Here is a 12,191-nt window from a genome sequence, read left to right on the forward strand (position 1 = left end):
CTGCTCGTTATCCTCTGCTCTAGTCAAATCCTTCACAAACCAACACATGGTGGGTTTACAAGTTGATTCGTTTAATTGTATACATTTTTTTTTAATGTGTTATGTATCATAACTTAAATTGATTAGGTATATTATGCCAAAATTTAATATATAAAAGAGAACTGAGGATAAGATTTTATAATTTAAACGTAACTATTTAAGATAAGGCTGTATTTGTGTTATAACTACAGAATAAATATGTGAAAATATAACATATTGTATGGGTTAAATGGGCCGTATTCGTGTTAAGCATTGAAAACTTGTGTCGTGTTTGGGTTCATGTTGTGTTCGGTTCAACCCATCAGGCCACCAACCCATATGAACACGACCCATTTAACACTCCTAGATGGCTTTATATATGTCAATGAGAAAGTTTTGAATTCAAGAGATTGTGGCATCTAAGATATGCCACCAATTAACTTCACTAGTGTCATGTTTGTCAACTCTTTGGATATGGTTGTTAAGAGGCTTACATATCTTTTGTTTCACTTTTATTATGTTTGCCAACTGTTTGGCTAGAGTTTTGTTAGTATCAAATCCCAATTAATTAAGACTTGAACTCACAACCACTTGGATGTTGTGGGGGTGGGGGATTTATAGATACATCTTGATATGTGATTTATTATCAGGATCAATACATTGATTGTTTGTAGCATTTATTAGGTAAGTTGGACTTTGGAGTTTGGATCAATCAAGTGAAAGCGACTATGATAGAGGAATTATTTACAACATCAAGTCTTTAGGTTTCTTATGGCTTAGCATAGATCCAAATATAACTTGGTCTTTTAGTTGGATTGGTGTAAATTTAAAGTGATCCAAGTGTCTGGCGTTTTTTGCCTTGTTTGTTTGGTCGCCCATGTTGTGTGTGTGGGTGGGTGGGTGGAGGGGGGGGGGGGGGGGTTGTGAACGAAATTTGCCTTTCAAAATAAATAAAAAAAAATTACCCACATTCACTTGCTCATAAAACCATAAATGCCAATACTTCCTCAACTAACAGATCATTAATGTCAACAACTCACTTAAACTAGTCTAGTTTCATTATAGTATATTTACCAAGGACAAAAACACGTATATACTATATTTCGTGTATTAATTGAACGAAACACGAAATTCCCATAACAATGATCGAGTTAAAATATGAATCGGATCCAATCAATCAACGGTATCACCAATATGTGTTTGTCAATGATATATGTTGCAAAGCTTTATGCATCTCTTTTCAGGCTTCTGTTCTTTGAGGGGAATAATATATTGAGGTAGAAACTGTGTAGTTGTGGGAACAAGAATTTGATCAAGAAGAAAGCCTTAAAGAACTTTGGTTGTAATGGATGTTACTCCTTTGCATACTCCATCAACAATGGCTTTCGCGCATGGTTCAGCTTCCATTGTTGGGACTACATCTTTGAAATCCTGCTCAAAGTAGTTTTTAGCATCCACAGATAGACATACATGCATTGCGCGCAATCTGAAGGGAAATGTTACCACTTACTTTTCTTAAACGCACACCAACACCCTTGGTAGAATAGTTGGCTGTTATGATGTTTGTATTAATGAACCCAAGTGTCAAGATTGTTATTGTTATTGTTGGAGACACTTCAAATCTAAGGGATTCAAAGAAGCTGATCAATGCTGCTTTACTTGCCTGTCGGTACCATAACATATTAAAAAATGACATATCATCGAATCTTGTATGTTTAATTATTCCCTTATAAGACCATGATGAATAAAAATAAACAAACTAGGGGAAACAAGGCAATAGAAATAGGTGATAAAACACATGTCATCATTTTCTTGTTAGCAGGTTGAGTTAGATATATAGAGTAGCACAGTAAAGACATCACACTAAAGTAAGCCAAGTGAATAGGTAATGTTACAGTGTAGAAGCCGCCATTAGGTGGGTGCAACACTCCAGCAGAAGAGGCATTGACGACAATCTTTCCTTTGGTTTTCATGAGGTGTGGAATCACACAATGAGTTGGATAAACCGAGCCCCAAAAGTTTGTCCTATACATATTCGTTAGTAAACCCATTGGATTAGTCACTATATTTTTCATGATTTTGTAAACACAGTATAATAACTTTGTGTCACTTATTTGTGAAAATAGTACGTGTGCATATTATTTAAATGTGAATAAAAATGATAATGAATGAAAACGACAAAACACAAACAAGAGAGTATCATAGATGGGTCAAAATAATCATTTTTAGAATGTAAAAATAAAATTATGTCATTACGACATTAACAAACTCGTCAGGGCCGGCCCTGAGAATTTGTGTACCCTGTTCGAGCTCCCAAAAACGGTGCCCTTAGGCCTTAACGAAATTGGGTATTGGGCTCGATAAATGTCTAAACCTAATGCTAATGGGCTAATAACTAATCTAAAGCATAAGAATAGTTTGTAAGTGGGCCTATGTTGTGTTTGTATAGGTATACCCTATTAAAAAAGAAATTTTTACGTATACATATCGGGTTTTTTTTTCTAAAAGTAGCGTGCCCTCCGAAATACCGGGCCCTGGCCGGTGGTCCTCCCCGCCCACCCCCAGGGCCGGCCCTGAAACTCGTCCACCGGGTATACATAATTCACCTAGTTAAAGTTGGTTGTCGACAAAAATCAGCCTTTCTAACATCATACATATATATTAGATACAGGTGCATATTTGTTAAATTTGTCATGGTGTGTGTTCGTACAGGGGTCCAATTCCTGCATTACAAACTAGATGATCCACTGTGATGGAATCAATTAGCATGTTAATTCACACAAGGTTATGGTGAAGATAGTAGTTTATTAGGAAAGGGTTACCTACAATGACCAAAATGTTTAACGGTGTCATCAACGAACACCCTACACTCGTCGAATTTTGACACATCAGCAAACACAGAAAGAACGTCAGGAGAGCCACGTGCACGAGCTCTATCTGCTACTTGCTCAAGTAGACTGTCGGGTTCTTTTATTGCTATAATCGCTAGATATGCGCTGCGTTTTGCATACTCATATGCCATGAGCTGCAATTTTTATAATCCACATTAGATGTAAGTATAGATCTTTCATTTAATCTATAACTAAAGATTCTAGGATTTACGTACCTCTCCAAGTCCAGATGAAGCACCACTGCACCAGTAATCAAAACCACTTTTCCAGACATGTTTTCGGAACATCGGAAGCATGAACGGACGGTGTGGATGAGTTCCCAGAAGAAAAGAAGGGGTGAAACAAGAAGCAAAAATAACAAGAAAATGTAAACACAAGCGCATTTATGAACTTGTAACTGAAGCAGGCTTCATACATGGCTGCCAATACGCATACCACCACTCATGTTCCCTGAAATTATATGCTTACAATGTTGCCTGGGTTAGTACTCACTCAGCTGGGCCCCACACGCGTTTTGACAAACAAACAAGTTTTTTATATAACACGAACCCGACATGAAAAAAGTTAGGTTTTGGTTGACATGTCTAATTCGAACTGTGTTTGGGTTGATATGTCTAAGCCGTTTAGTAAACATGTCATGTTTGGGTTAGAATGTAGTTAAACATGTCAATCTGTTTAGAACTTTATTACAACCCGAATTGATTTACCAGCATGTTTGATCTCTTTAAATAAACGTGGTACATGATCGTGTCTGACTTACATGGCATTAGCTATTAGGTTATGTGTAATGGGGCGCGAGAAAAGGACATAGCGCCGCTATGGCGCCAAGAACACCGCCCCCCGGGGCGCCATGACCAAAAAAAATTTAATGGCGTGAAATATATCGCGGCGCGAGAAGGAGGAAGGATTGTTCTGCATTTTCCACTTTGGTCCCTGCATTTTACACTTTGGTCCCTGCATTAAAACACTTTGGTCCCTGCATTTTACACTTTGGTCCCTGCATTTTACACTTTGGTTATGATGAGGTAGGGGCTTTATGACTACGGGCTCTAGTGACATAACGCCTCATAAAGCCCCTATGTGACGTGGCACGACACGTGTCGCATAACGCCCACAAAAGGGCTTTATGACTACACATGGCCTTAAACATGGGTTTAGTTCGTGGAATTTAATGGAATTCAAATTATACAATGGAATGAAAATTTAATTTTCATTTCTTAATATTTTTGGTTGGTAGATTTGTTCGAATTAAAATCTCAAATTCATTTTTGATGTCTTCGATTTGCAAATTAATTAGAATGAACTCTATCAACCCCTTCCATACAACAAGCATTTTAACATGTCAAAGAATTCAATCAAACTTTTTTTTTAACGGCCGACGAATCATTCAAATGGGCTACATGCGAAATTCACCACATCGGGATACCCTCTCCTCCGAACCGGGGAAAACTCTCACCTAGGGCCGAAGCCCATGAACACTCGCCCGAAGGCACGACAGTGCGGTGAGGTAAAACCATCGAACTAGCGATCACCACCTATTCGCCTAGTCTCCCATCATCACCAGGTGCCTCAAAAAATAATGGAGAGGGCAGGAATCGAACTTGGGTCCCTTAGAACACCAAGTTTCTCTCTTACCACTCCTCCACCATCTTATTGGCTAATTCAATCAAACTAAATACAACCTCTATCCATTATTCACAGTTGTTGTGACCACCACCCCACACCCACACTCACCCCTGCCAACAACCACCTTGCCTCCCTCCCTGCCACTCCACCACCGCTTTGATCCCGAACCACCTGTGGGTGGTAGGGGCGGTAGTGGGATCTCTACGATGGCTAAGGTAGCGTGATTGGGTCTGAGGTGATATCGGTTATGGTGCGACTGGTAGGTGGTGTTTGTTCTAATATATTTTAATTCATTTATATTGTTTTGTGACTAATATTCATTACAAATTCAAATTTCTTTCGATAAATTCACACTTGTTTGAATTCTATTTTTCTTCGCCAATGTTAGGTTAGTCAAGTATAGTCATGTAAAGGTAGGATTAAAATTCCTTAACCTTGTGGATTCACCAAAACACGAATAATCTTAAGGATGATTCGGATGGTCATGAATGAATAATTACAAAATGAAATCCTCTGATTCACCAAAATAACGAAGTGAGTTAAACTAGACGAGTGCATTTCAAACTTAGATAGTGTTCGAAGACTTGGTGTAGTTTGTTGACTTTATTTACTAGAAAGTCATTTGGTGACTTAGATGGGGTAAAAATAAGCTAATTAGCTAAGTAATCTAATGAGGTAGGTGGAATCCAAGTTATGGAAACAATGTTCCACGCTTGCACCTTCACAATAACTCAAATCTTTCAACATTTAAGATTGGAGACTTGGTTTGATTTCTCTCATCTTAGAGCTTACTTAGGATCTTTATGTACAAAAGAAAGGAGGTGTTTGAACCTCATACTTTTTGGAAAAACACCTAAACTTAAGCTCCTCAACATGTAGATTAATTGGGGACTAGGTTTAGTACAAGTTCATCCAAGAAAGACAAGTAAAAGTTGAAGTAAGTTTGAAAGTATAAAAAAAAAACAGAAAACAATCCTACTTTGGGCCTCAACAATGGTGATGTACCACATTTGTTTACCTTGGTAAACATTGAGTAACATCTCTAGAGGTTGTCCAAGTAAGAATAAAGCAAGAAATAGAAGAAACTATGGAGAAAAAGGTTCAAAACTCACTGCGTTGAACCTTTGTACAATCTGCCCACTTGAAGAATTGCTGAAAGATTTAGAGAATTCTGAGAGGATTTGGAGTTATGGAAAGTGAAAAAATGTTAGAGGAGGCTTGGATTATAGTGAGGGATTAGGGTTTGGGTTTAAAGAAGGTTGAAAGGTGATTGGAGGTGAAAAGAGGTGGAAAAGAGGTCTAATCCGCGAGTTGGGCGAGTTCTGCTATAAAGTGTTCGTCCCACGCATCGCGGGAGGGAGCTGTCACACCCCAACCAGCATCGGGATGATACGGGGCATGATGATTGCCCTTAGCTATTGACACTATTAAAAGTTTAGATATTTAAAGTCACCAAATTAAATTTGTCACGCATAACCATAAAAAAACCTTTAACATAATTCATACGTTTCTCAAAAGATAAAAAACTATGAACAATGGTTCAATTTATTACTAAGGCATGCCCTACGTATCTTTGTCTTCAACACTATCTCCTACATGTGTACCTACATTGCATAAAAAGGTTTTGGGTCAACAAAATGTTAGGTGAATAGATCTATATTTTAAATAAAGTGTTTTGTTTTTTTAATTTTAAAAATATATTTAACATGCAATTCCGTGGTGGCAATACTAGGCTATAACCCATGGCCGCAGAGAACCTAGTCAGCCAGGTGGATTCACGCGAAACATGTGACACAAAGCGAGTAAACACATAGATACACACAAATGCAACCATATATACTAGAAATAATAGAAACAATGAACGCAATACACATAGTGACACATTGACTTTGCATGCTATTTAATTAAATAGAAAACATGACACATGATATACCCCAAAAATATTTAATGACTAAAAAGAGGAGAGAAATAGATTTACTCACTTGTTGCGAAGATATGATCCACGAGAATTACCGCACGAAAAGGAAATGGATAATATCTAAAACAACAATCACCCTAAAAAATATCAATAAACAAGGTACCAAACGAGCGAAATAAACGAATACGATGAGATGATGATTTCAAGGTTCACATGATTCGAGGATTTTCTTGTTTAAATGGTAAAACGATTTAAACGACTAAGATATATAAGCACAATTAATACAATTTGTATTTATATATAATTATAAAAATATGACGAAATTGTACGATCTCGACTAAAAAGATATTATATATATATATATATATATATATATATATATATATATATATATTTCTCTAAAAACAAATCTATATCATCTTCAAGTTCGATATAATAAAATATATTACATTTGTTAAAATAAATATATATATATTTCAAGATTGATTAAGAATACCAACAAATAATGATTTAGTCTAAACGTATATTTATTTATTTCGATCATGAATATAAGTCTAAAATGACTAAAAATATAGATTTATAGTTTCCATAACAACTGATTTTGGCTACAAGCATAATATATAAATATATATATATATATATATAATTTAATTATTTCGCAATAAAGTATATATAGTTGATATAATGTGATCAAAATGTTTATTTAATCAAATATACATTTTTAATGGATGAGACTTAAATTTAGTGACAAAAATATATAATAGTCCGTAATATCGTCTAAGACATAAATATATACTTATAGTCCAAAGTAACCAAAAATATACTTATGTATAATTTAACCATTTAACTCAATTTGGTTATAGTCCAAAACTAATTTGATTTAAGCCTATGATCAAAACTTCATGTTTAATTGGTATATAGTTAAAGGAAATATTTATAGGTTAATATGATATAGATTTCTAATAATTTATATATTTTGCATAAAGTATAAATTATGATAAGAATTTGTAGCATGATAAGCCTAGCAAAATATAAGCATATATACTATATTATGATAAGAATAAATTCTATAAAAATATGTAATCATGATTAACATGAACACTACTAAAATTGCATCTTAACATATGTCTAAAAATATTATACAATAAATTCACTGATTCAATTTTATAAAATATAAAAATCCCCAAATGCTTATAAACCCTAGAATAAGATTCTTTAAGTTGAGAATCAACTGCCCTTTATCAACGAAAATTGACAGAGGGCTTTTGCAGATGCCAGAAAATAAATAGGTTTAGGCCCAAGAATTACCTAAACGTATTAGAATCGAGGTTGAATTTGTTGAAGGAAGCTCCAAGACCTAGAATGAGAATTCTTAAATTGCATTGGGTTTTATTTTTTTATTTGTGAAATTGATGGAATCACCAAACAAACCTTTCTTTCGGTGCTAGTAGTTTGTTTGAGAATTTTGAAGTATGCAAGATGAGGAAACATAGAGAGAGACTATGGATATGAAAATGATTATTTTTTTCTAGTCAAGGTTGTATAAAAGGATTTATAATATCAATACTATAAATACATTTACTTGCAAACTAATGAGATAAGTTACACAATTTATGTTGGAAGATGAATAGAATATTAATCAATACAAGCCAATAACTTCAAATTCATAATTAACTTCTACTTAAGTTGACTAACCATATATTCATTTAGTTATAATACTTCTCATATTAAATTTCAAATTCACTACAATTTATGTAGACATTTTTTTCTTAATGATTTGTGCAAGATCATTAAACAAATTTATAAATCATGTTTTAAATATTTAAATACTTAAACTATTTAGTTTTTTTTTTCCGCCAGAGTAGTTTTTAAAATAATAATAATAATAATAATAATAATTTTCAAGGTGTTTTATTGATCAAAATAGGTACGTACAAGTGTAACGAGGAATAAATACAAAGTCTAAATACGCTTCGGGTCCGGTTTACAAAAAAATGGGTTTTCTAGGATCCATTTATGGTGGATGTTATAGGAGCATTGTCTCCTCCGCATGGCGCAGGAGTGGGTAGTTTCAACATTTTGCAATTTGGTACCTGAAGTTGATTTTATGGTCTGTTTCGGTTAAAAACTCGATATTAAGCACGTTTTTGGGTATTTAGGGTGTATATAAGCATGTGAATGCTATTAACATGTATGAATATTGTTTCAAAGAGAATAGAATCTCGATGTAAGGCTCGGTTTTAAATAAAACGTGCATTCATGATTGATTAAGTATCGTGTATGTATGAATGAACACTTATGAATAAAACGTAATTTCTATTATAATCAAAATCTCAAGATTACAAAGATTGAAATGAAATACGAATACAAGCCTTCTAAAAATAGAAAGTATGAAAATACGAAATGTTATACAATAACCCTTCCCCAAAGCCCATCCATTCCCCCAATTCAATTAACCAACTTTCCTAAACACATCTCGTCGTCCTTGCTCATGACTCTAGGACAATCTTGAAAATAAGTCCAGAAGTCATTCGATTTTAGGTATGGTTTTTTTGTGAGAGAACAAATGAAGCCGTCGGTAAGGTTATTTTATGGAATGCGATAGGGAATAGTCAAATGACATCTTCAAAAATATATTATTTATAATTATGCATAAGAGGTAATAAAACATATTTTTTATCATATGTTTTATTATTATAATTATGTCATAAACAACACCCGACCGGACATAAGTTTTCTAATTGAACATCATTCATTAGGGAAAATGTGTATTGTGTTTGTTCAGTTGTATGTCGACCACCAACATGTTACACCTATATCAAGGATACCTCTTGTCACATAATTGGCATGTTAGATGGACAGCTAACTTTCTAACCCAGTATAACTCCAAATGGTGTTTCTGATAATATATGTTGTGCCACAAGAATAGCATTGCTAAGGCTTTATCTTTTATTTATTTACGAGGATAAAAAAAAACATCTTTAGCATGTTGTTGATTCTGGTTCCAGTAATCAAAGGAACATATATCTTTAATTAAAATTTATTGTGTGTACGCCTTAAGGATTTTATGTCTGTATACTATATTTAAGCAGGGGCGAAGTATAGAGGGGGGGGGGGGGACCCCAAACTTTTCGCTCAATAGTGTTATATATGTAGTTTTCGTATAGAAATATTTGGGTATATACGTTTTCGACCCCCCGGTTCTATAGAAATTTTTGGGTCTATACGTTTTCGACCTCCCGTCATCCGGGTCAAGCTTCGCCATTGTATTTAAGCATGTCAATGTCTAGATCAGGAGTAGGGGGAGTAAATGACTTTGATCATTCCATGCCATTTTTAGGCCCTTGTTATTAATAAAGGTAGAAATAAGGATTTGATAAAAATGTAAGGATATATGCAACCATAAAAGGGCCTAGTTAGTCTTAAAACTGATTACTTCTTTTGTGCACAAGATTAAGCTAATTGTAGACTTTAAACTAGTAACATATATGATGAATTAAAAGAGTTTGAAAATATTATAGTTTTGATTTTCTAGTAAGTATGGTCTAAAATGTGTGATCATTATTCTTTTAGATGTTGTGTCTAAGCATACTAGTTAAACTTGCACAGATTGATGTGACAACCGATAGATCGATCATTAATTATAAAAAAAAAAAAAAATTAAGAATACAACTATGTCTTTGGTACCATATATATAATTATACTTTATACATGCAAGAACTTATAGTTGTGATGTATAATTACAAACAAACCCTAATACAATATGGTGATGTTGCAACGGCCTTTTATGATTTATCCACCCTTTTGCACTTTATCAAACATTGAGGCAAAATAAATATTGGAGTAGATATGGTGTGATTCTGGGAATAAATACTTGATCAAGAAGAGAGCCTTAATGAACCTTGGTTGTGTAATGGACGTTGCTCCTTTGCATACACCAGCCACTATGGCTTTCGCACATGCATCGGGCGACATCGTTGGATACACATCTCCTAGATCCTGCCGAAAGTATACTCGGTTTAGTGAGCTTTTATCTAGCTAGCAACCGTCTTAGGTTCAATCTTTGGCAATTAATTTTTAGGGAATTTTATAAACCAATAGTTACTACTTACTCTTCTTAGATGAACACCGGCGGTGCTGGTTGAATATTTGGCTGTTATGATGTTTGTTCTTATGAACCCGAGTGTCACGATTGCTATCGTTACCGTTGGTGACACTTCATGTCTAAGGGACTCGTAGAAACTGATCAATGCTGCTTTACTTGCCTGTGAGACATTGCCTAGCATAAGTTATCGCTAGTGATACACATAATTAAATGCGGGTCAAGTGATTCAATTTGTTGGGTATATTGTGGTTAAGTAAGAAAGATGACACATGGAAACAAGTCACGCATACATTGTAGACGCCGCCTTTTGGTATGTTCAACACGCCAGAACCCGAGGCATTGACGATGATCTTTCCATTAGATTTCACGAGGTGTGGGATTGCAAAATGAGTTGGATAGATCGATCCCCAAAAGTTTATGTCCTACACACGAAAATCCATTAGAGCCGTTCATGTGCATGTTTAATAATCAACAAAAGAGGCATGCAGACCCAAAAAACTAACAAAATAGGCATTGACTTTTAAAATTAAAAAAAAATACACATATCCAAAATTAACCAATCAGATAACACCAAATAAACAAAGTTGGTATACCATAACAGGTTCGAACTTGGAGACATCAATGTCAATAGAATAAATGGGTCCGATTCCAGCGTTACAAACAAGATGATCCACTACAAACCAAGTAATCAAGTAGCATGTTAATTCACACAAAGATAGGGAAAAAGAAAGTAGTTTATTAATTATAATAATAACGGGATTACCCACATTGACCAAAATGTTTAACGGTCTCCTCCACAAACATCCTACACTCGTTTATCTTGGACACATCAGCAAACAAGAAAAGAACATCAGGAGAGCCGTGTTCACGAGCTGTATTCGCTACTTGCTCAAGTCGACTCTCTGGTTCTTTTATTGCGATAATCGCTAAACACGCCCCTCTTTTTGCATATTCATACGCCATGAGCTGCGAATGTGCGTATTTAATTAATTTAACATGTTGTACGAGTTAACTTATGTTTAAGGTTTATGATGATTTACGTACCTCTCCAATTCCGGATGAAGCACCGGTGATCAAGACCACTTTTTTGGACATGTTTTCGTCACCTTGGAAACTTGAACGGACGGTGATTATGAGTTCGCAAAGGAATAATAAAGGTGAAATAAGAAGCAAAAGTAACAAGAAAACGTAATACACAAGTGCATTTGTGAAGTTGTTATTGAAGAAGGTTTCATACATGGCTTGGCTGACTATAAAATCACCATTACACATCTCATGTGAATTTATAAATAGAGTTGACGGTTGAGTACGGATTTGGCCCTCATGAAGGAGGTCGTTTTTAGGATGGTTACCCACCCTTTCCCAAACGCCACCATTTTTAAAGGGGGTGTCAAGAGAGGTGGCGTAAGTGCGTTACCTATTAACTAACCCACACCGCCACACTTCACAAGATTGTTATGGTTTAACTAAAAATATTAAAAAACCAAAAAAAGAAAAAGAAAGTTGATGATTGGTTGGGGTGCACATGGGCACAACTCTGTTCTCTCTCACGCCTGCCATGGGCTTGACGGAGTTGCCCATAACGCCCCCTTTAGGTGGTCGTATTTTGGTGTCGGGGGACAACATTCGATAA

The 12,191-nt window shown here is 35.0% G+C and overlaps 2 protein-coding genes across 3 annotated transcripts; both read right to left on the minus strand.

The window, feature by feature from the left end:
* Positions 1 to 1,007: 1,007 nt before the first annotated feature.
* Positions 1,008 to 4,632, minus strand: LOC118489112 (11-beta-hydroxysteroid dehydrogenase 1A-like). 2 transcript variants are annotated; one of them, XM_035986730.1, is made up of 5 exons: positions 3,125 to 4,632; positions 2,841 to 3,043; positions 1,914 to 2,043; positions 1,529 to 1,681; positions 1,008 to 1,449 (listed from the first exon to the last, which is right to left on the minus strand). In XM_035986730.1, the coding sequence occupies exons 1-5, from the start codon at positions 3,290 to 3,292 to the stop codon at positions 1,345 to 1,347; spliced, it is 759 nt and encodes a 252-aa protein (XP_035842623.1). In that variant the 5' UTR covers positions 3,293 to 4,632; the 3' UTR covers positions 1,008 to 1,344. The 2 variants fall into 2 exon arrangements, 1 of the variants encoding a protein (XP_035842623.1); XR_004886252.1 differs by having other exon boundaries at positions 1,529 to 2,043; positions 2,845 to 3,043.
* Positions 4,633 to 10,081: 5,449 nt separating this feature from the next.
* Positions 10,082 to 11,890, minus strand: LOC118489113 (11-beta-hydroxysteroid dehydrogenase-like 4A). The gene is made up of 6 exons (XM_035986731.1): positions 11,603 to 11,890; positions 11,326 to 11,524; positions 11,152 to 11,231; positions 10,849 to 10,980; positions 10,566 to 10,718; positions 10,082 to 10,452 (listed from the first exon to the last, which is right to left on the minus strand). Exons 1-6 carry the CDS (start codon positions 11,828 to 11,830, stop codon positions 10,246 to 10,248), a joined length of 999 nt encoding a protein of 332 aa, XP_035842624.1. The 5' UTR covers positions 11,831 to 11,890; the 3' UTR covers positions 10,082 to 10,245.
* Positions 11,891 to 12,191: the final 301 nt, after the last annotated feature.

The sequence above is a fragment of the Helianthus annuus genome, chromosome 17, assembly GCF_002127325.2.
Source record: "Helianthus annuus cultivar XRQ/B chromosome 17, HanXRQr2.0-SUNRISE, whole genome shotgun sequence".
Taxonomy (NCBI): Eukaryota; Viridiplantae; Streptophyta; class Magnoliopsida; order Asterales; family Asteraceae; genus Helianthus; species Helianthus annuus.